The sequence below is a fragment of the Pseudophryne corroboree genome, chromosome 5 (genome assembly GCF_028390025.1).
Source record: "Pseudophryne corroboree isolate aPseCor3 chromosome 5, aPseCor3.hap2, whole genome shotgun sequence".
Classification (NCBI taxonomy): Eukaryota; Metazoa; Chordata; class Amphibia; order Anura; family Myobatrachidae; genus Pseudophryne; species Pseudophryne corroboree.
In genome coordinates, this window is record NC_086448.1 from 559,893,956 (window position 1) to 559,918,558 (window position 24,603).

Genomic DNA, 24,603 nt, shown 5'->3' on the forward strand with positions numbered 1-24,603 from the left:
TAGTCAGTGTTTGTTGGGCAGTGGTCACCTCCACAGTATTTCTGAGCATTTACTATTATTTTTATTTATTTAACTACTATATTTGTATGAAAACCAGTATTTATTAAGGGACTTATTCAGAGTCCGTCTGAAACACAATTTATATAATTTATTTTTTTTAGTCACATTTTCCCAATCTGCAGTCCTCACAGTCTCAAATGTGACTGCTTATGATTCAGGTGGCTGAGACTAGGGATGGTATGGGTGTGCAGTTGCAGGAAGTGGCTAAGTGTACAATTGAAGTGGGCATGCAGTCGCAGCCAAGTATAGTAAGGGTTTGGCGAGGGAATGTATTCCCAAAGTGCAACTGAAATAGTTGAGGCCCCAGCAAACCCCTGATGTAGATGCAACAGTATTTTAAAAGTGATTTTACTTTGCACTGCGCATTAGTTTTACACAAGTAAAGTATGCTTCATATTCCGTTGAGGATTGGGAAGCCTACACATATATTCTAAAGTGTTATCATTAAAACATTTTTTATTTTATTTTTACAAAAATTTTTTTTTGTGTTTATGTGCATTTCAGATGCAGCAATCCACTTGGGTATTTACTATCGGCTTCTTTCATGCCATTAACTGTAATGTGTTTCCGTTGAGTACTCTCATTTTTCACGTTTTGTGAATGCATCCAGTCACAATCCAGTGATCACACCCAGGTTAGGGTGACACGGGGAGAGTGTCGTGGCTCGAGATTTGCATATACAATACTCCAAATCAGTGACAAAGATGTCAATGTATACAATCACATTTTACGATTCCGAATGACTCCGAGTAGGGCCCCAAATGTGTACTGTAACTATAGCATTCAGATACAGGTTGAGTATCCCATATCCAAATATTCTGAAATACGAAATATTCAGAAATAGGGAATTTTTTGAGTGAGACTGCGATAGTGAAACCTTTGTTTTCTGATGGCTCAATGTACACAAACTTTGTTTAATACACAAAGTTATTAAAAATATTGTATTCAATGACCTTCAGGCTGTGTGTTTAAGGTACATATGAAACATAAATGAATTGTGTGAATGTACACAAACTTTGTTTAATGCACAAAGTTATTAAAAATATTGGCTAAAATGACCTTCAATCTGTGTGTATAAGGTGTATATGAAACATAAATGCATTCTGTGCTTAGACTTGGGTCCCATCGCCATGATATCTCATTATGATATGCAATTATTCCAAAATACGGAAAAATCCGATATCCAAAATACCTCTGGTCCCAAGCATTTTGGGTAAGGAATACTCAACCTGTATATACTTTTTTTCCCACAGTTAGTGGATACGTTTTTTTGTTGTTGTTTTTTTAGTAGAATCTGCTAAATATTTTTGACTGCTAAGGTGTTTGTAGCGCAGTAAATGCATTTCATGCTGTGTATAGAAAGAGTGGGATTTGCTTATGTTCTGGGTTTGTTGCTTTATTTTTACAGAGAGAAAAAAAACAGAACTATACCAAGAGTTAGGTCTTCAAGCACGCGATCTGAGGTTTCAGCATTTAGTGAGCATCAACTCCAGAAACAACAAGATCATTTTAAGAATGGAGGTACTGTATTATCAATCAACAGTATGAACTCTAAGACTTTGTAATAGATTATGGTGGGAATTCAATTGGTAAATTACCGCAGGCATATTGATCCCCCAGGGCTATACAATTAGCCCCCAAGTGACAGCAGCTATAACAAGGACTTTTTTGTTTTTTTTGGAGCTTCGTGGCTGATAATTAGGCTTTTTTTTTTTTTTTTTGCGAATCCAGCAGCAAAAGCACATAGGTCCTTGAACTTAACACGAATTCTATGAGTTTTCGCCTGAAAATGTGATACATTTTTTTTTTTGTGAAGAAAAAAAAGGGATGCTTGGATGGCCCTGGAAAAAAAAATTGTGCCTAATTGAATTCTGAAGGGGAGCCAGTGTAATGCTTGAAATAGAGGGAAGGTGTATGTAGTAATTTTGGAGAGGAAGATAAGCCGGGCAGCAGCATTGAGGACAGAATGGAGAAGAGAGAGGTGGTCGTCAGGGAGGCCAGATAGGAGGAAATTTCAGTAGTCCAATCTGGAAGTGACCAGTGATGATGAGGATCTCCAGGGTGAGAAAGGGTCTGATCCCGGAAATGTTTTTGAAATGGAAAAAGGCATGATTGTGAGAGGTCCTGAATGTGTGGTTTGAAGTAGAGGAAAGAGTCAAGGATGACTCCAAGACAGCATACTTAGGGGCTAGAGTAGATAGCAGTGCTACTTAGGGGCTAGAGGAGATAGTAGTGCCATTAATAGATCATAAAATTGTGGGTGGAGAGGTTGTGTGGGACGGTGGGAAGATCGGCTAAGTCTTAGGCATGCTAAATTTAAGATAGCTCTGGGACATCCAAGAAGAGATGGCAGAGAGACAGTTGGAGATACAAGTGAGGGGAGAGGGTGAGAGGTCAGGGAGGAAAGGTAAATTTGAGTATCATCAGCATAGATATGATATTAGAAGTCAAAAGAGCTAATATATGTGGCAGTAGCATTACAGGAGATGGGGTCAGATTTAAAAATTGTAGTTTCTCACCCTTCACTATCCAGAAACCATGGCTGAAGTGTCTTCTGTGTGTACTTTAGTAATCAGTAGAATTACATATCTGTAAAGACTTCAACTTTTATGCGTCAGTAGCAAAAATTAGTATTTAGAGTAAAGCAGTACTATTGAGAAAAAGGGATGAACATAGGAAAATTATCTCCTGTTGAATATAGCTTGGATGAATTGGCCTTTAAAGCTACTGGTAAGGCTCCCGGGAGGCCGACCGCAGTGTGGGGCTGATTGCCGCATGTGGCTCCGCCCCCAGTAGCGTGTCACTCGCCATTACATCTGGCAGCTGCCAGCACCCATCAGAGGCTGCAGGGTGGAGGAGCTCTGACAGTCACTGTGAGCATAGGCTGTCATCTCACGTGACAGAGCTTCTCCAGTCACCAGTTCCCGGCAGCCTCACAGGCAGCGCATACACACAGTGACGGTGAGTGATATCTATCCCTTTGGTCCCTCTGCTTTCCTCTCCTCTCCTGCTCTCTCTGCCCTCCCGCTCTCTGCTACACCACCGACCCCTTCTCACATACACTCCAACTCCCTATCTGCTCGCACCCTCTCCCCCATTCACAATGTAATGTGACTGATGGACTCTGCTGTGCGCTGTAATGTGACTAATGGACGCTGCTGTGCACTGTAATGTGACTAATGGACGCTGCTGTGCACTGTAATGTGACTAACGGACGCTGCTGTGTGCTGTAATGTGACTAACGGACGCTGCTGTGCGCTGTAATGTGACTAACGGACACTGCTGTGCGCTGTAATGTGACTAACGGACGCTGCTGTGTGCTGTAATGTGACTAACGGACGCTGCTGTGCGCTGTAATGTGACTAATGGACCCTGCTGTGCGCTGTAATGTGACTAACGGACGCTGCTGTGCGCTGTAATGTGACTAACGGACGCTGCTGTGCGCTGTAATGTGACTAACGGACGCTGCTGTGCGCTGTAATGTGACTAACGGACGCTGCTGTGCGCTGTAATGTGACTAACGGACGCTGCTGTGTGCTGTAATGTGACTAATGGACGCTGCTGTGTGCTGTAATGTGACTAATGGATGCTGCTGTGCGCTGTAATGTGGCTAATGGACGCTGCTGTGCGCTGTAATGTGACTAATGGACGCTGCTGTGCGCTGTAATGTGACTAATGGACGCTGCTGTGCGCTGTAATGTGACTAACGGACGCTGCTGTGTGCTGTAATGTGACTAACGGACGCTGCTGTGTGCTGTAATGTGACTAATGGACGCTGCTGTGCGCTGTAATGTGACTAACGGACGCTGCTGTGTGCTGTAATGTGACTAACGGACGCTGCTGTGCGCTGTAATGTGACTAACGGACGCTGCTGTGCGCTGTAATGTGACTAACGGACGCTGCTGTGCGCTGTAATGTGACTAACGGACGCTGCTGTGCGCTGTAATGTGACTAACGGACGCTGCTGTGCGCTGTAATGTGACTAACGGACGCTGCTGTGCGCTGTAATGTGACTAACGGACGCTGCTGTGCGCTGTAATGTGACTAACGGACGCTGCTGTGCGCTGTAATGTGACTAACGGACGCTGCTAGGCAGTGTAATGTGAATAACGGACGCTGCTGGGCAGTGTAATGTGAATAATGGACGCTTCTGTATGGTGTAATGTGAATTGATACTATTCTGTTGCCACACACCTTCGGCGCACCCTCTTATTATTTTGGTTATGTGGGGGGACATCCCCAAAGAAAACGTTCACCCTTAAGCTGCAGCATATGATTTACAGGATAGAATATCCTATACATTACAGCACAGTGAAATACAGGCCATCAGTGCAGAGGAAGAGTATTTGAGTGTAAACTAAATGGGATTTTCCTAGTTTACTTAAAGCAAATCACAAATGAACACAGTATTTGAATTTCCTGTATAGGATCTTAGATTTTTATAAGACGTACATTTATAGTGCAGTGCTGGTCTGGAGGCACATGGGGGGAAAAAAAGTTTAAATTCTAAGTATATCCTTTAATATCTTTAATACAGCATAGATTGGGGATATTTTTTTATCAGCATTACATCCATACTTTTCTACAGTGATTGTTATGTCTCAACTGGAAACTTGCCTACTTTCCTTAGAAAATGTAGGTTTCTTTTGTAGCTAAAATATTTAATATTTAGTTTTCTAAGCTACTGTAGCAAAAATGTGTCTCCAGAGAAGTAATTATTTATTATATTATTGTGTTGCAGTTTCTAAAAGCAGTTATAACCCCGGAGTATCTTCTGATGTTGGATTACCGGAACCTCCACCTGGAGCAGTGGTTCCTCCGTGAGCTTGCCCCACAGCTAGCAGGAGAGGGACAACTAGTCACGTACTCCTTGCCATTTGAATTCAGAGCCTTGGAAGCAATCCTGCAGCATCGGGTGAGAGAAGACAATTATTCCATGTGTCTTTTGTTGTTCCTGTGAAGGTTCTTGCTGATCAGCCAGTATACATCTACCATATGGTGACTCTTAATGTGTAAACATTTTAAAAAAGATCCCTTCTATGAATATTAATGATTAGTGCTTCGTTTGTCTTTCACTTTGTATCTTATATGTGTGTTTAAAATGTTTTTAATGAATCCGTTAAAACTCCTCCTAAGGGTAGATTTACAAAAGCTTCTAAAATTAACAAGTGTGGTGTTGCCCATAGCAACAAACAAACAAACAAACAAACAGATTTTAGTTATCATTTCTCTATTGCATTCTAGAAAATGATATCATCTGATTGGTTGCTATGGGCAACACCTTCACTGGTCTGTGTTAGAAGCTTTAGAATATCTAATCCCCTAGTCTACCCTTGTACACTTGTGATTATTCAATGATACCTTTTCTACTGTAACAGTGATTCTCAGGAATAAAGCTGGGCATACACTATACAATTATCTGGCTGATAATCTGACAGATCTGGCTGGTTGGAATGAAAATCTGGTAATGGATGAGAGCAAATGACAACTGACCATTTACTCCCAAACACTGGAAAATGCACAAAACCTGTCATTCAGACAAATTGGTTAAATCACGGATTTGACCAATTTGTCTACACAATATTTTTTGTGCATTTTCCAGTGTTTTGACTCAAATGGTCAGTTGTCATTTGGTCTCATCCATTACCAGATTTTCATTCCAACCAGCCAGATCTGTCAGATTATCTGCCAGATAATTGTATGGTGTATGTCCACCTTAAGTAGTGACCCAAAAACTATAAAAATACTGACCTGAGGCTTCTTATAAAAAACAAAACTGGACTTGCTGGTTGAACTTTCCAGCAATACCTCAATGTACACAGAGACGGGATGGGACATTGCTAGATCAGTGTAAAGTCAGTAGAGAGTAGCTTCTTCATCATCATCACGTGATTTGCGTGCATGTGTCATGTATGTTTATCTGTCATGACATAAGCTATGTTTAAAGATGTTCGCAAAATACTGATTACTGACTAAAACATGGAGAAACATTTTTCTGTTGGTTTTAGCTGAGAAAAAAAGAAATGTAATGATGAAATTGAGTTTTGTATGCATGTTTTGTACTTTTTGTTTATTAGTAATATTTTTATGTAGATTGGCACTCTTCAAGGCAGACTTCAGTATTTACAACCTCATATCTTGGAAACTTTAGAAGCATTGGTGGATCCCAAACTCTTGTCAGTAGACAGAAGCAAATTACATATTCTGCTGCAGAGTGGAAAAAGGTAAATCCTTTATCTGAGTAAATAGTTATTCTTCCCTTAGCTTCTGGGCTAGATAATAGTGCAGTGGTGTATGCAGAGGGGGTCTCTGAGTACCCAGAAAGGAACTCCTTCCTGGCCAGGGCTGGCCCATCAGATAATCTAGCTAGAGTGCGAGGCAGACGGGATTGTTTCTTAATGAACTGACCGTGTACCGAGCATTGCTGTCACTGATGAATGCAGTACTTCTGGGTGCCACTAGATGCCCTCATATCCATAGACATTTCATCTGCTGGAAGATTGGATCTACTGACCACGAACTGACAGCTGACGGGTAGCATGCATCTTAGAGAGGCAGGAGCAATCAACACAAAGAGAGTGGGGGAGAGTCTTGAGGGGAATTCCAGAGAACCCACTGTGGGCTCTGTAAATTCTCAAGAGAATTAACAACTGGAGAGAGCATGGGATCCTAAGGAGGAAAGTGATGTTTGTTTTTTTGTGTGTGATATACATATGTGTATATATCTATAGCTCTCTACATAGGGAGATTTCCTGATATCCTACAAACCCTGCATTTGCTTTGTAGTGGTAGACACACAATATCAGTAAGTTTCCCAGGATTGATGAAACAGAATATGACCATGATCAACCAGCAAGTCCAGTTTTGATATCTACAGTACGATCCATTCCAATCCGGATTCTGGAGAAGACATAGCGCTGAAACAGCCCTGGTGTGTGTGTTAAATGATGTTCTGATGGCAAGAGACAGAGGTGACTGTTCAATATTAATCCTTCTGGATCTCTCTGCAGCATTTGATACCGTGGACCATGGGCTTCTGATTGAGCGACTGATAAATTTTTGTGGACTGGATGGCACAGTCCTAAGCTGGTTCAAATCACTTCTCACAGGCAGGTCACAGAGAGTATCGTCTGGAGTATACTCATCACCATCAGTTCCATTGCCATGTGGTGTCCCACAAGGTTCTATACTATCCCCCATGCTTTTTGCAGTATACATGCTCCCATTGGGCAAAATAATCAGGCACCATGGCCTAGTCTACCACTGCTATGCGGATGATGCACAACTGTACTTGTCCTTTGCTCCAGGTACTGATAACCCAATAGCATCCCTAAATGGCTGTCTAGCTGATCTCCAGGAGTGAATGAGCGCCAGTTGGCTGTGACTGAACCCGTATAAAACAGAGGTCCTTATGATACATCAAAGGACAAGACTGCAGCATAGCCAACCAACTGGACTTACACTCGGGGATTCAGAATTACAAACCACTGATCGTGTGTGGAATCTGGGCGTTGTCCTGGATGGTGGCTTGACACTTAAACACCAGATATCAGCCACAATCAAATCCTCATTTATTCTCCTGAGAAACATAGCCAGAATCAAGAACTTAATTCCCTCAGATGATCTGCCAAAAGTCATACATGCATTTGTATCATCTCGATTAGACAACTGTAATGCCTCTACCTTGATCTCCCAGTAAAAGAATTGCACCTCTTACAGCTGGTGCAAAACACAGCTGCCAGGCTGTTAACCGACCAGCCCCGTTCTAGCCACATAACACCAATTCTCTACTCCCTTCACTGGCTGCCTGTAAGATGGCGAATCATCTTCAAGATTGGCTTACTGAGTTTTAAAGCACTACATGACCAGGGCCCAAGGTACCTGAAGCAGCTTTTGACCCCATGCTGCCCCACTCGATTACTGCGATCTGTAGATGAAGGACTTTTAGCAGTATCTAGAATCTCCCGTAATTCATCTGGGGGTCGAGCTTTTAGTCATGCGGCTCTGACTCTATAGAACTCACTTCCCCGCACAGTGCGAGAGGCCCCAACTATAGAATCCTTCAAAAGTAGACTCAAGACTTTCCTGTTTACTCAAGCATTTCCATAATGTCCCTTTTAGTATCTTCATGCTTCTGTATTTTATGAAAAGCTGTTATGTACTTCATTGTTTCTGTACTATATTATGCTATGTATCTGTTAAGCGCCTTGAGTTCTATTGAGGAAAGAGCGCTATATAAATATTATTATTATTATCAAAGCATAGTATCTTATTATATTTTTATGTTTTAGTCTTTCAGAGTTAGAAACCGATATTAAAGTTTTCAAGGAGACCATCCTGGAAATACTGGATGAAGATGAACTAATTGAGGAACTATGTCTGACTAAGGTTGCTGCTCCTCAAGCGCTGTACGTATTTAGGAGTGAAATATTTTTTGTAAATGGGAATTAAGGCATTGTTACATGAGAATCTAGCAGTAGATGCATTTTTCCTAAGATTTATGCAGGCAGCAAACAGACCAGTACAGTATAGCAACATCTTTCTCTTACGTCCTAGAGGATGCTGGGGACTCCGTAAGGACCATGGGGTATAGACGGGCTCAGCAGGAGACATGGGCACTCCGAGACTTTAGATGGATGTGAACTGGCTCCTCCTTCTATGCCCCTCCTCCAGACCTCAGTTAGATCCTGTGCCCAGAGGAGACTGGATGCACTGCAGGGGAGCTCTACTGAGTTTCTCTGAAAAGACTTTTGTTAGGTTTTTTTATTTTCAGGGAGCACTGCTGGCAACAGGCTCCCTGCTTCGTGGGACTGAGGGGGAGAGAAGCAGACCTACTTTACTGATAGGCTCTGCTTCTTAGGCTACTGGACACCATTAGCTCCAGAGGGTCGGAACACAGGTGTCGTCCTCGCTGTTCGTCCCGGAGCCGCGCCGCCGTCCTCCTCACAGAGCCGGAAGATAGAAGCCGGGTAATGTATATGAAGTAAGAAGACAACAAAGGCGGCAGAAGACTTCAGTTCTTCAGAGAGGTACCGCGCTGCGCGCCATTGCTCACACACACACACAGGCACAGCAAGGGTGCAGGGCGCAGGGGGGGCGCCCTGGGCAGCAATAATTACCTCAAATAACACTGGCACCATTGTTAGATACTGCGGAGGCAGTAGATTATAAAATCCCCGCCAGTATATAAAAATGAGCGGGACCGAAGCCCGCCGTCGAGGGGGCGGGGCTTGATCCTCCAGCACTAACCAGCACCATTTTCTCCACAGCATGCTGCAGAGAAGCTGCTCCCGGACTCTCCCCTGCTGAACCAAGTAACAGGGGACAAAAACGAGGGGGGGCTCATTTATTTGGCGCAAATCATATATATATAAAAAAGCGCTGTATAGGCTGGGACTGTGTTTTCAGTGTCTAGTGGCGCTGGGTGTGTGCTGGCATACTCTCTCTCTGTCTCTCCAAAGGGCCTTATTGGGGGGCTGTTCCCATATTCATATATCCCAGTGTGTGTGGGGGTGTCAGTACGTGTGTGTTAACATGTCTGAAGCTGAAGGCTCGTCTAGGGAGGATGCAGAGCAGATGGTGGTGGTGTCTCCGTCGGCACAGCCGACACCGGATTGGTTGGACATGTGGAATGTGTTAAATGCTAATGTGACTTTATTACATAAGAGATTGGACAAAGCAGAGTCCAAGGACAAAGCAGGGAGTCAATCCATGGCTTTGACTGTGTCACAAGACCCTTCAGGGTCCTATGAACGTCCCTTTTCCCAGGTAGCAGACACTGATACCGACACAGATTCTGACTCCAGTGTCGACTATGATGATGCGAGGTTACACCCAAGAGTGGCCAAGAGTATTCAATATATGATTATTGCAATAAAAGATGTTTTACATATCACAGAGGACCCTTCTGTCCCTGACACGAGGGTCTGCATGTTTAAGGAAAATAAACTTGAGGTAACGTTTCCCCCATCTCATGAGCTGAACGCTTTATTTGAAAAGGCTTGGGAAACTCCAGACAAGAGAGTGCAGGTTCCCAAGAGAATTATTATGGCGTATCCTTTCCCTTCAAAAGACAGGTTATGGTGGGAATCCTCGCCCACGGTGGACAAGGCCTTAACGCGCTTATCCAAAAAGGTGGCACTACCGTCCCCGGACACAGCGGCCCTAAAGGATCCTGCGGATCGCAGGCAGGAAACTACCTTAAAATCAATTTACGCGCATACGGGAGCCCTACTCAGGCCTGCAGTAGCGTCGGCATGGGTTGGTAGCGCAATTGCAGCGTGGGTAGATAACTTGTCATCGGATAAGGATAGTATTTTGTTGACCTTGGGTCACATTAAGGACGCAGCATTATATATGAGAGAGGCTGCGCGAGATATTGGGCTGTTGGATTCAAGAGCCAATGCCATGGCAGTTTCTGCTAGAAGGTCCCTGTGGACCCGTCAATGGACGGGTGATGCTGATTCACAGAGACTTATGGAGGCTTTGCTTTACAAGGGTGAACTTTTATTTGGGGAGGGCCTCGCGGACCTGGTTTCCACAGCTACCGCTGGTAAGTCTTCTTTTTTGCCTTATGTTCCCCCATAGCAAAAGAAAACACCTCAATACCAGATGCTCTTCCTTCCTCGCCAGAGGTAGAGGTAGAGGGAAAAGAACACCTGCTTACCTTCATGTCCCCATATATCCTCCTCACCAGGCGTACCTGAGATTCGCTGTACAGGATTGTCATTACCAGTTTCAGAGCAAGCAGGGGGGGGTCACAATTATCCCATACTTGGACGATCTCCTGATAAAGGCAAGATCGAGAGATCAGTTACTAAAGAGCGTTTCTCTCTCCCTGAGATTACTACAACAACACGGCTGGATTCTAAGTCTACCGAAGTCGTAGTTGGTTCCGACGACTCTGCTGTCATTTTTGGGCATGGTTCTGGACACGAAAAAAAAAGTGGGTTTTTCTCCCAATGGAAAAAGCCCAGGAACTCCAGGGCATGGTCAAGGATCTGCTGAAACCAAAAAGAGTGTCAGTTCATCAATGCACTCGAGTACTGGGAAAAATGGTGGCGGCCTACGAGGCCATTCCGTTCGCCAGGTTCCATGCAAGAACTTTTCAGTGGGATCTTCTGGACAAATGGCCAGGGTCCCATCTACAGATACATTAGAGGATAAGCCTGTCCCCCAAGGCCAGGGTCTCTCTCCTGTGGTGGCTCCAGAGTGCTCACCTTCTAGAGGGTCGCAGGTTCGGCATTCAAGATTGGGTTCTTGTGACCACGGACGCGAGCCTCCAAGGATGGGGAGCTGTCACACAAGGAAGAAATTTTCAGGGAATATGGTCAAGCCAGGAGGCTTGTCTACACATCAATGTGCTGGAATTAAGGGCCATATACAACGGCCTGCAGCAGGCGGAGAGTTTTCTTCGCAACCTACCCGTTTTGATCCAATCAGACGACGTCACAGCCGTGGTGCATGTAAACCGCCAGGGCGGGACAAGGAGCAGTGCAGCAATGGCAGAAGCCACCAGGATTCTTCGCTGGGCGGAAAATCATGTAAGCGCTCTGTCAGCTGTCTTCATTCCGGGAGTGGACAACTGGGAAGCAGACTTCCTCAGCAGACACGATCTCCATCCAGGAGAGTGGGGACTTCATCAAGAGGTCTTTGCAGAGATAACAAGTCGTTGGGGACTTCCTCAAATAGACATGATGGCGTCACGCCTCAACAAAAAGCTTCGGACGTATTGTTCCAGGTCAAGGGACCCTCAGGCAGTGGCGGTGGACACACTAGGGACACCGTGGGTGTTTCAGTCGGTCTATTTGTTCCCTCCACTTCCACTCATCTCAAAAATATTGAGAATCATAAGACGAACAAGAGTGCGGACAATTCTCATTGTTCCAGATTGGCCTCTTCCGCGATCATTTCCTGAAGATCTGAATACCAGGCCATATTCAGATCTTCAGGAAATGATCGCGGAAGATCCGTGGCCTCTTCCTCCCAGGGAGGACCTGTTGCAACAGGGGCCCTGTGTGTTCCAAGACTTACCGCGGTTACGTTTGAAGGCATGTCGGTTGAACACCAAATCCTAGCTAGGAAAGGTATTCCGGGGGAAGTCATCCCTACTCTAATCAAAGCTAGGAAGGAGGTAACGGCGAAGCATTATCACCATATCTGGCGGAAATATATTTCTTGGTGTGAGGCCAAGCATGCTCCTACGGATGATTTTCAGCTGGGGCGTTTTCTCCACTTTCTACAGACAGGAGTGGATATGAGCCTTAAGTTAGGTTCCATTAAGGTGCAGATTTCGGCCTTATCTATATTCTTTCAGAAGGAATTGGCTTCTCTCCCAGAAGTCCAGACTTTTGTAAAGGGAGTGCTGCACATCCAACCTCCTTTTGTGGCACAGTGGGACCTTAACGTGGTGTTACGGTTCCTTAAATCACACTGGTTTGAACCTCTTCAAACGGTGGAGTTAAAATTTCTCACTTGGAAAGTGGTCATGTTGTTGGCCTTGGCATCTGCGAGGCGGGTGTCCGAATTGGCGGCTTTGTCTCATAAGAGCCCCTATCTGATTTTCCATGTGGATCGAGCGGAGTTGAGAACGCGTCCTCAATTTCTACCTAAGGTGGTTTCGTCGTTCCTTATGAACCTACCTATTATGATGCCTGTGGCTACGGGTGACTTGGAGGATTCCAAGTCCCTTGATGTAGCCAGGGCCTTAAAAATTTATGTAGCCAGGACGGCTCGAGTTAGGAAAACAGAGGCACTGTTTGTCCTGTATGCGGCCAACAAGGTTGGCGCTCCTGCTTCTAAGCAGACTATTGCTCGCTGGATCTGTAACACGATTCAGCAGGCTCATTCTACAGCGGGATTGCAGTTACCAAATTCGGTAAAGGCCCATTCCACTAGGAAGGCGGGCTCTTCTTTGGCAGCTGCCCGAGGCGTCTCGGCATTACAGCTGTGCCGAGCAGCTACTTGGTCAGATTCAAACACTTTTGCAAAATTCTACAAGTTTGATACCCTGGCTGATGAGGACCTCATGTTTGCTCAATTGGTGCTGCAGAGTCATCCGCACTCTCCCGCCCAGTCTGGAGCTTTGGTATAATCCCCATGGTCCTTACGGAGTCTCCAGCACCCTCTAGGACGTAAGAGAAAATAAGATTTTAAACCTACCGGTAAATCTTTTTCTCCTAATCTGTAGAGACTGCTGGGCGCCCGTCCCAGTGCGGACAATTTCTGCAAGGCTTGTTTATAGTTGTTGCTTACATAAGGGTTATGTTACAGTTGTGATCAGTCTCTGGCTGATGCTGTTTTATTCATACTGTTAACTGGTTTGGTATATTCCATGTTGTATGGTGTGGGCTGGTATGTATCTCGCCCTTAGATTAACAAAAATCCTTTCCTCGTACTGTCCGTCTCCTCTGGGCACAGTTCTTTAACTGAGGTCTGGAGGAGGGGCATAGAGGGAGGAGCCAGTTCACACCCATCTAAAGTCTTAGAGTGCCCATGTCTCCTGCGGAGCCCGTCTATACCCAATGGTCCTTACGGAGTCCCTAGCATCCTCTACGGACTAGGAGAAAAAGATTTACCGGTAGGTTTAAAATCTTATTTTTGCCTCCGTTGGATATGACACTCCATTATTTGACATATCCAGTGGTACTTAGTATAGTCCTTTTTTTGCCTGAGCTGTTGTCAAAGTTGAATTGAAATGACGAACCACTTCACCATATGGAGTTGATTAGAGCGTGTTTTAGTATTATATGCCGGCGGTCATATGTCCGACCCGGGAACCTGAACCAGAGAATCCCAACACGTTTGGGGGGGTAAGTAGGTTAAAGCTCCCTCCCCCCGCACACCCTAACCCTCCTCTGGTGGCTGCTAGGGCTATATCTAGGGGTGTCGGCTACGGCTAACCACCCCCCTAGTGCCTAACCCTAATACCCACACCGATACTTACCTTCGGACAGTCTGTGTCCCTGCCCTGGTCTCCTAAGCGGTGCCGGGATTCTGGCGTCTGACACATGACCGCCGGGATGTCGAATGCATCCATAGAGGAGTATGCAATTGACTATTTGGGACTGAAGGGGATTGAAAACCAAAATGTTATATTTATTTTCTGATCCAACTGAAATTGAGGATTTACCCCTTCATCTTTTTTTTTTTTTTTTTTTTGTGCAAACTGTTTTTTTAAGGGAAAGGAAATTTAACAGAGGACAAAGAAGCTATACAATACATTGCGTTGTATAACATTTTAAGAAATTGAAAAATGGGGAGGCAATAGATAAAATAGATTTAGGAAATACACCAGTCGTAGAAGAAGAGATCAAATACAAAGTGAGAGCAATGTATCCAAAGCTAATGGTAAGAGGAAAAAAAAGAAAAGTAAATAAGTAAAAAAGGGGAGGAGGGTTGGGAATGGAGAAACTGGAAGGGTGGGGGGATTTGTGTACATGGCTAGGCAGAGAGAGGGATTAGAGCAGCTGGGAAATATGTCCCACTAAAGGGGGAGACCATGTTACTTATACCATTATCTTTGCTTCAAAATTAACTATAACAATTTGTTAGATTCAAATGCTTTTTCTTGATAAACTCGGATACTGCTCTTTTCACAATAGTTTGCCTCTGGGTGTTACTGTTCTGATTTAAAGGTTACACTTTTCTTCAGTTTAGCATTTAATATGGCATGTTCAGATCACATTAAATGGGTTAGCTGAATTGACTAATTTGCTATCAGACCTCATTGCCTGCTGTGTCTCCCATCCCCTCTCTCTCTCCGGGATATACAGAAGGAACTTGTTATTGGTCTCCTTTCCCCCTCGCACTGTCTGCGAGGCCACAACGTCATAACTTAATCTCTTCTGATGTTTCCCATACCCTGCCTATGTTGATGACTTGTTAGCTTTCTCCTCCATATATGTTATTTTATGGGATTTGTTGTGATATTATCATAGCAGATTATAGTCTTTGCTTTTGGCACTATGCAGTACTTCCATGTTTTATTTATGTATGCAGTGAAGAGAGCAATTCCAGGATAGATCACGGGGAGGAGATGGAGCTTCTGCTGGAAAACTATTACAGACAAGCAGAAGACCTCGCCAACGTTGCCAGAGAGCTGCGAGTGCTGATAGATGACTCGGAAAGTGTTATATTCATTAATCTGGACAGGTTGGTTTTTAGACCTAATTTGTGCTTGTGTACTGGAACGACTCATGCTGTGTATGTAGTATTGCTGAGCATTGTGTTTGCTTACCAGTCATCGTAATGTGATGATGAGACTCAACTTGCAGCTGACTATGGGAACCTTCTCGCTCTCCCTCTTTGGTCTCATTGGAGTGGCTTTTGGGATGAATTTGGAATCTACGTTTGAAGAGGTGGGTACATTGCTTCCTGTAGGGTCTTGTGGTTTGTAGCATATTTACTGTGAATTATTTCCTCTCAAAGGGTTTGCAAAAAGAACTACTCCTGTGTTTGTTTTGAATAATTTGATAATTGCTGGCCATATAGAGATGCATGCAAGTGTTATACTGATAGCACAAGATAATAAGGTCTATAATACTTATGTGGCTGATCTAGGGGCGGATGTCGGTGGCAAAGCCACTGTGTCTTTGTACGCAGCAGCTGTGTATAATTATGCAACAGCACAGGAGGTGTCCCAAGTAAAGACGCTCACTGCCGACTTCTTTTGATCCCCTGCTACAGTCGAGGACTCTGCAGCGGATCAGCTGCGTCAACATCAGACATCTGAGTAACCCTTGTGTTACTTAGGATGTCCAGCAACATCATGCTGCCGTGGCAGTTGAAGCATCCAATAACACAGCCATTAGGTTTGGTACGGGTGTGGGATGGTAGATAGACAGACAGTGTCTAGACCAGGGGTGGCCAACCAGTCAGTGACAAAGAGCCAAAAAACCTTGTTAGGTACGTCAAAGAGCCGGCATCGAGCCGATGGCATGCATGCAAAAATGGAATGTGGCCTTGTGCCTGCTAGACCACACCCCTGGTATGAAATACATTGAAAAAGCCAGAACAACCTAAAATAAATTTTTTAAAGCCAGATCCATTGAAAAAGCCAGTTTCGCAAAAAATAATTGAAAAAGCCAGATTCACATAATAAACTTCAGCTCCCCCATGTGTCACTCCAGCCAACACCCTCCTGTCACTCCAGCCAGCTCCCCCATGTGTCACTCCTGCTAGCACCCTCCTATGTCACTCCAGCCAGCTCTCCCATGTGTCACTACTGCCAAGACCCTGCTGTGTCACACCAGCCAGCTCTACCATGTGTCACTACTGCCAAGACCCTGCTGTGTCACACCAGCCAGCTCCCCCATGTGTCACTCCAGCTACCACCCTCCTATGTCACTCCAGCCTGTGCTCCCATGTGTCACTCCTGCTACCACCCTCCTATGTCACTCCAGCCATATCTCCCATGTGTCACTACTTCCAGCACCCTCCCACGTCACTCCTGCCAGGACCCTCCTGTGTCTCTCCAGCCAGCTCTGCCATGTGTCACTCTAGCCCACCCTCATGTATCACTACAGCCCCCCCATCAACTCGTGCCATTGCAGCAGTACCTAACCTCTGTTTGCTTGTGGGTGTCTCACCTCTAGTATCTGACTCCTTCAGTTTTCAGTCCCTGTAGTGCTGCTGCATGTCTGGCTGGAGTGCAGCGGTTTCTGTATCTGTTGTGGTCACATGATTTAGAGTATTGGGAGCCACTTCTGTTGTGGTCACATGATTTAGAGTGTTGGGAGCCACATTTGAATAAAGAAAGAGCCACATGCGGCTCAAGAGCCACAGGTTGGCCACCGCTGGCCTAGACAGTCAATAGATAGACACCACATGTTAGACAGACATTAGGTCGACAGGGTCAAAAGGTCACCATTAAAAAGGTAGAGAGTACAAAAGGTTGAGAGGGTCAAAAATCATTATAAAAATGGTAGACACCATTTTTTTTTTGCATGTTTGCGATTTGTGTGGATATTATTGTCTTCTGGGACCCCCAATTGTAGAAAGGCATCCGCTCGCCACAAGGTTTATAACCAACTCTATGCCGACATGGATAGAGACGGTATGAAATAGTCCAAAAACATGTAAAAAAAAAAAACAACCCCAAAAACCTGTGTCTACCTTTTGACCCTGTCGACCTAATGTCTGTCTAACATATGATGTCTATCTATTGACTGTCTAACTAGACACTGTCTATTTATCATCCGGATACCGTTTGGTACACCCAGGAAAAGGGGCAGACACGCCCTGGTTTTCACCCCCAAATACCAGCAGCATGTCAGTCCAGCTGCAGCCTGTCGCAGGATCAGATCTGTAGAAGCGCAGTGCGGCTCCTGCATTAAACAGCGGTTTACGAAAATACTGGAGTTACGGAAATCTGTAAATCAGGCACTCGGTTGTTTGTTGCAGTAGTTTTCTGTCACTCATTGTAGTACGTTCATTGAATTTTTGGGGGGTTATCCGTGTTCTCTGCTTTAACAAAACTGAGTATTATATACTTTTATCTGTTGACTTTAATTTTCCCTTATTTAATTTTTTTTTTATCATTCTTTAGGACCCCCAAGTATTTTGGTTTGTCACAGGAGTAATGTTCCTGGGAAGTGGCCTAATCTGGAGACGTTTGCTTTCTTTTCTTGGGAGACATCTAGAGCCATCGAAGCCACCCTCGGTACGTTGTACATACTGTTAGCTCTTCTTTCCAGTAATACACACTTTAAAAACTCTTAAGTCTTTTAATTGGTACAAGCATAATACAGTCATTTTTTTTTTAAGCCTATAAGTTAATATTGCATACATTGAGTTAGTACATTTTATCTTTTAACATTCTTAAAGCTCTGTCTTCTGAGTTATCAATTTTAACTCTCCAAACCTACAAAATGACTTTGCGGCTGCAATTCCAAGTAAAGGGTAGTCTTGTAGTAGTCATAGTAGGTGTTTGATAAGTGTTGTGCTTCTCCTACAATCACATCTTAAATGGCAGAAATATATTTAGGTCTGTAAGTAACTTTCTGGAGCATTAGTATATTGATTTAGAAATACCTGTATTACAAGTAGCAAACATTTTTAAATTAAAAAAAAAATAAAAAAATACAAAACTTGCATTTTGGAAGAATTAGATCTCTGGGGGGGGGGGGGGGGGGGGGGGGAGTATTCAATTAGCAGCAGTAAATTACTGCATCTAATTGGTACTCTGGGGCTTATTCAATTAGCCCTGATCTCCGGCAGTATCGGGGAATTGTTTTCACCTGCCCGAAGGCAGGAGAAGAAAAAATCCCAGATAAATTACCTGTTTTTGCGGCCGCGAAAACACATGGATCTGGGAACTCCGGGATCCTGTGTTTTTTGCACGAAAACGGGTCAGTTTTGCATGCAGAAAATGGGATTCAATTGCATTTTCCCATAACACCATTGAGTAATTCTCAATGTTTTAGATTGCTCAGAAGTATTGCAACATTCCATCTTTAATGTTTACTTAACGACTGATTATGCTGTAGTTTATTGAAATCTGATACAATTTAAAATTTCTGAAATGAACAGCTTACCTGTTGCACAGTGTTTTTTGTTTGTTTGGGGTTTGTTTGTTTTTTGTTTTTTTTTTGGGGGGGAAGGGGGGAGGGGGGGCAGTAGATTACTGTGCACAGCAGCAGCCTGACCTGATACATTGTAGGGGTTTTCTCCCTAGCTTGGTAGAGCAGCAGGTTTTACATTATAAGAAGCAGTCCAAACTTGTGCATGAAACCAAACAGGTTGTGTTTATTAGGAGTTCAGTGCAGCATAACAAAAACCATCCAGCTTCCATCAGCAATACTAACAAAATGCATGCCGACCACAGGATTCCTCCACTCCAAACCACCTCCTCCCCCCATTCCTCTTCTGAAAAGGGAAACTACTGTATACTCCGGTGCACTGTGAAGCAATTCACTCCTTGTTTAAAGCACATGTGATAACACCCTGGAAAAAATACACCTATCCTCACAGACTACACCAAATACTTAGGGCCACCAAGATTTCCAGCAGGACCCGGTGTTGGGGGTATGACCATAAGAGGGGTGTTGCTGTGTCCCCTAGCTCAGTCTGTACCTGTGGTGCGAGCTACTATTAACCATTTAACTGAAAAAATGCTCAGAAATTGTTGTGTTTTTTTTAATGAGCGAATTAGATGAAGAACATGTATCCAAAATGATTTGTTATTTCTCTAACGTCCTAGTGGATGCTGGAGACTCCGTAAGGACCATGGGGAATAGACGGGCTCCGCAGGAGATAGGGCACTTTAAGAAAGCTTTGGATTCTGGGTGTGCACTGGCTCCTCCCTCTATGTCCCTCCTCTAGACCTCAGTTAGATCCTGTGCCCAGAGGATGAAGGGCGCACTGCAGGGAGCTCTCTTGAGTTCTTTGCTACAGAAAGTATTTTTGTTTTGGATTTTTACTTTTTTACAGGGAGCACTGCTGGCAACAGGCTCCCTGCATCGAGGGACTGAGGAGAGAGGGGCAGACCTACTTAACTGATAGGATCTACTGCCTCGGCTACTGAACACCATTAGCTTCAGAGGGGGTGAACACAGGTTCGTCATGGGCGTCCACCCCCGGAGCCGCGCCGCCGTTCTCCTCACAGAGCAAGAAGAGCAGAAGCAAGAAGACGTCTCAGGCGGCAGAAGCCTTCAGCTTCACAGAGGTAACGCACAGCACTGCAGCTGTGCGTCATTGCTCCACATCACCTCACACACTCCGGTCACTGTATGGGTGCAGGGCGCACACATCACCTCACACACTCCGGTCACTGTATGGGTGCAGGGCGCAGGGGGGGGCGCCCTGGGCAGCAATAGTAACACCTCTTGGATGGCAAATAGGTATATACATGTACAGCTGGGCACTGTACATGTATATAATTGAGCCCCCGCCATTTTTTCACGATTTTGAGCGGGATAGAAGCCCGCTGCCAAGGGGGCGGGGCTTCTCCCTCAGCACTCACCAGCGCCATTTCTCTCTCCACAGAACGCTGAGAGGAAGCTCCCCGGACTCTCCCCTGCTTACACACGGTGAAGGGGGTTTAAAAAGAGAGGGGGGGGGGCACATAATTGGCGGATACAATATAATACAGCGCTGCTGGGGAAAAACATTCTGTGTTGGTCTCCAGGTTGTTGCGCTGGGGTGTGTGCTGGCATACTCTCTCTCTGTCTCTCCAAAGGGCCTTTCAGGGGATACGGTCTTCAGAAAAAGTTTCCCTGGGTGTGTGCAGTGTGTCAGTACGGGTGTGTCGACGTGTTTGATGAGGAAGGCTCGCTAAATGTGGAGGGGGAGTGCTTGAATGTCAGGTCGCCGTCGGCAGCGCCGTCACCGGACTGGGTGGATATGCTAAATGTCTTGAATGCAAATGTAAATCTTCTGCATAAAAGATTAGACAAGGCTGAAGCTAGGGATCAGTCAGTTAGCCAGCCCGTGCCTGTCCCTGGGGAGCCAGGACCTTCAGGGTCTCAAAAGCGCCCCATATCCCAGGTCGCTGACACAGATACCGACACAGATACTGACTCTAGTGTCGACTATGAGGATGCAAAATTACAGCCGAAGGTGGCAAAAGGTATTAGGTACATGATTATTGCCATAAAGGAGGTTTTGCATATCACGGAAGAACCCCCTGTCCCTGACACGAGGGTTCACATGTATAAAGGGAAAAGGCCTAAAGTCACGTTTCCGTCCTCATTTGAGCTAAGCGAATTATGCGAAAAGGCTTGGGAATCTCCAGATCGGAGACTACAGGTTCCCAAAAGGATTCTCATGGCGTATCCCTTTCCACAGAAGGATCGGATACGATAGGAATCTGCGCCTAAAGTAGACAAGGCGCTGACACGCTTATCCAAGAAGGTGGCACTGCCTTCTCCGGACACAGCTTCCCTCAAGGATCCTGCTGATCGCAAGCAGGAAATCACCCTGAAGCACATTTACACACATTCAGGAACTATAGTTAGGCCGGCCATGGCGTTGGCCTGGGAATGTAGTGCTGTCGTGGCATGGGCAGACTCCTTATCTACGGAGATTGACACCTTAGATAGGGATACCATCCAAATGACCATGGAGCATATCAGAGATGCTGCCTTATATATGAGGGATGCTCAGAGAGACATTTGTTTACTAAGCTCTAGAATAAATGCTATGTCTATTTCTGCTAGGCAGCTCTTGTGGACCCGACAGTGGACGGGAGACGCCGACTCGAAGCGGCATATGGAGTCATTGCCGTACAAGGGGGAGGAATTGTTTGGAGAAGGCCTCTCGGACCTAGTCTCTACTGCTACGGCCGGTAAATCGAATTTTTTACCTTATGTTCCCCCGCAGCATTCTAAGAAGGTACCGCATTATCAAATGCAGTCCTTTCGTTCCAATAAAAACAAGAAGGTACGAGGATCGTTCTTCGTTGCCAGAGGTAAAGGTAAGGGAAAACGGCTGCACTCAGCTAGTTCCCAGGAGCAGAAGTCCTCCCCTGCTTACACAAAGTCCACAGCATGACGCTGGGGCTTTCCGGGGGGAGTCAGATCAAGTGGGGGCACGTCTTCGTCTTTTCAGCCATGTCTGGGTTCAATCGCAGGTGGATCCCTGGGCAATAGAGATTGTTTCCCAGGGATACAGACTGGAATTCGAAGTCATGCCCCCTTGCCGGTTTTTCAAATCGGCACTGCCAGCTTCCCCGTCAGAGAGGGAGCTAGTGTTAGCGGCAATTCACAAATTGTACATTCAACAGGTGATAATCAAGGTTCCTCATCTTCAGCAAGGAGAGGGTTATTATTCATCCCTGTTTGTGGTACCGAAACCGGACGGTTCGGTCAGACCCATTCTAAATCTAAAATCCCTGAACCTGTACTTGAAGAGGTTCAAGTTCAAGATGGAATCGCTCAGAAATGTCATCGCCAGCCTGGAGGGAGGGGATTGGATGGTGTCCGTGGACATAAAGGATGCGTACCTTCATGTTCCAATTTTCCCCCCTCACCAGGCGTTTCTGAGATTTGCAGTACAGGATTGTCACTACCAATTTCAGACGTTGCCGTTTGGTCTTTCCACGGCCCCGAGAATTTTCACCAAGGTAATGGCGGAAATGATGGTGCTCTTGCGCAAGCAGGGGGTCACAATTATCCCGTACTTGGACGATCTCCTTATAAAGGCGAGATCTCGGGAGAAGTTGCTGGACAGCGTGTCTCTGTCCGTGAAGACGTTGCAGAGGCACGGTTGGATTCTCAATTTACCGAAATCCCAGCTAGTGCCTGCAACGCGTCTGACCTTTTTGGACCTGATTCTAGACACAGACCAAAAAAGAGTTTTTCTTCCGGTGGAGAAGGCTCAGGAGCTCATAGCCCTGGTCAGGAACCTTTTAAAGCCAAAAAAGGTTTCTGTGCATCATTGCACAAAAGTTCTGGGGAAGATGGTGGCTTCATACGAGGCCATCCCCTTCGGCAGGTTCCATGCGAGGACCTTCCAATGGGACCTATTGGACAAATGGTCCGAGTCCCATCTACATTTGCAGAAACGGATCACCCTGTCTCCCAGGGCCAGGGTATCTCTCCTGTGGTGACTGCACAGTGCTCACCTCCTAGAGGGTCGCAGGTTCGGCATTCAGGACTGGATCCTGGTGACCACGGACGCGAGCCTCCGAGGTTGGGGAGCTGTCGCACTGGGAAGAAATTTCCAAGGTCTCTGGTCAAGCCTAGAGACATGTCTCCACATAAATGTTTTGGAGTTAAGGGCCATTTACAATGCCCTACGCCAGGCGGAGAAATGGCTTTAGAACAAACCGGTTCTGATTCAGTTGGACAATGTCACGGCAGTGGCTCATGTAAACCACCAGGGCGGCACAAGGAGCAGGGTGGCCATGGCAGAGGCGTCCAGGATTCTGCGCTGGGCGGAAGGCCATGTAAGCGTGCTAACAGCAGTGTTCATCCCGGGGGTGGACAACTGGGAGGCGGACTTCCTCAGCAGGCACGACCTGCATCCGGGAGAGTGGGGACTTCATCAAGAAGTCTTCACACAGATCGTGGATCGGTGGGAACTGCCTCAAATAGACATGATGGCGTCCCGTCTCAACAAAAAGCTAAAGAGGTATTGCGCCAGGTCAAGAGACCCTCAGGCGGTAGCGGTAGACGCTCTGGTGACACCATGGGTGTTCAGATCGGTCTATGTGTTTCCTCCTCTGCCTCTCATACCCAAGGTGTTGAGATTAATAAGACTAAGAAGGGTCAGAGCAATTCTCATTGTTCCAGATTGGCCAAGGAGGTCTTGGTATCCGGATCTGCAAGAGTTGCTCACAGAAGATCCGTGGCCTCTTCCTCTAAGGCAGGACCTGCTGCAGCAGGGGCCCTGTCTGTTCCAAGACTTACCGCGGCTGCGTCTGACGGCATGGCGGTTGAACGCTGGATCCTAGCGGAAAAAGGGATTCCGGAGGAGGTCATTCCTACCCTGATCAAGGCTAGGAAGGATGTGACATCGAAACATTATCACCGTATATGGCGGAAATATGTTTCTTGGTGTGAGGCCAGAGCTGCTCCTACGGAGGAGTTCCATTTGGGCCGTTTGCTTCACTTCCTTCAAACGGGAGTGAATTTGGGCCTAAAATTAGGGTCCATTAAGGTCCAAATTTCGGCCTTATCCATTTTCTTTCAAAGAGAATTGGCTTCTCTTCCTGAAGTACAGACTTTTGTGAAGGGCGTGCTGCATATTCAGCCTCCCTTTGTGCCTCCGGTGGCGCCTTGGGATCTTAACGTGGTATTAAGTTTCCTCAAGTCACCTTGGTTTGAACCACTCAAAACAGTGGAGTTGAAATACCTCACTTGGAAAGTGGTCATGTTGTTGGCCTTAGCTTCTGCAAGGCGTGTTTCGGAATTAGCGGCTTTATCATACAAAAGCCCATACCTGATTTTTCACGTGGATAGGGCAGAGTTGAGGACTCAGCCTCAATTTCTGCCCAAGGTGGTCTCATCTTTTCATATGAACCAACCTATTGTCTTGCCTGTGGCTACACGGGACTTGGAGGATTCTGAGTCCCTGGATGTGGTCGGGGCTTTGAAGGTTTATGTAGCCAGAACGGCTAAGGTCAGGAAAACAGAATCTTTGTTTATCCTGTATGCTTCCAACAAGCTTGGGGCGCCTGCTTCAAAGCAAACTATTGCTCGCTGGATCTGTAACACGATTCAGCAGGCTCATTCTGCGGCTGGGTTGCCGCTGCCTAAATCAGTTAAGGCCCATTCCACAAGGAAGGTGGGCTCTTCTTGGGCGGCTGCCCGAGGGGTCTCGGCATTACAGCTTTGCCGAGCGGCTACTTGGTCAGGTTCAAACACCTTTGCAAAGTTCTACAAGTTTGATACCCTGGCTGAGGAGGACCTTGTGTTTGTTCATTCGGTGCTGCAGAGTCATCCGCACTCTCCCGCCCGTTTGGGAGCTTTGGTATAATCCCCATGGTCCTTACGGAGTCCCCAGCATCCACTAGGACGTTAGAGAAAAATGATAAACTGTAGTGATCAGTCACCCGATTTTCAACCTTAATGCTGGTTGCACATACTACAATATGGGGAG

General features: G+C 45.7%; 1 protein-coding gene across 4 annotated transcripts in view; it reads left to right on the forward strand.

Annotated features, from left to right (window-relative positions):
* MRS2 (magnesium transporter MRS2) overlaps positions 1-24,603 on the forward strand; it is a 287,514-nt gene that overhangs the window by 27,016 nt on the left and 235,895 nt on the right. For all 4 annotated transcript variants that reach the window (XM_063923259.1, XM_063923260.1, XM_063923261.1 and 1 more), the window contains exons 4-10: positions 1,469-1,581; positions 4,802-4,975; positions 6,154-6,284; positions 8,352-8,468; positions 15,061-15,213; positions 15,302-15,419; positions 17,609-17,722. In XM_063923259.1, the coding sequence (XP_063779329.1) occupies positions 1,469-1,581; positions 4,802-4,975; positions 6,154-6,284; positions 8,352-8,468; positions 15,061-15,213; positions 15,302-15,419; positions 17,609-17,722 (920 nt within the window). The remainder of the gene's footprint in view (positions 1-1,468; positions 1,582-4,801; positions 4,976-6,153; positions 6,285-8,351; positions 8,469-15,060; positions 15,214-15,301; positions 15,420-17,608; positions 17,723-24,603) is intronic.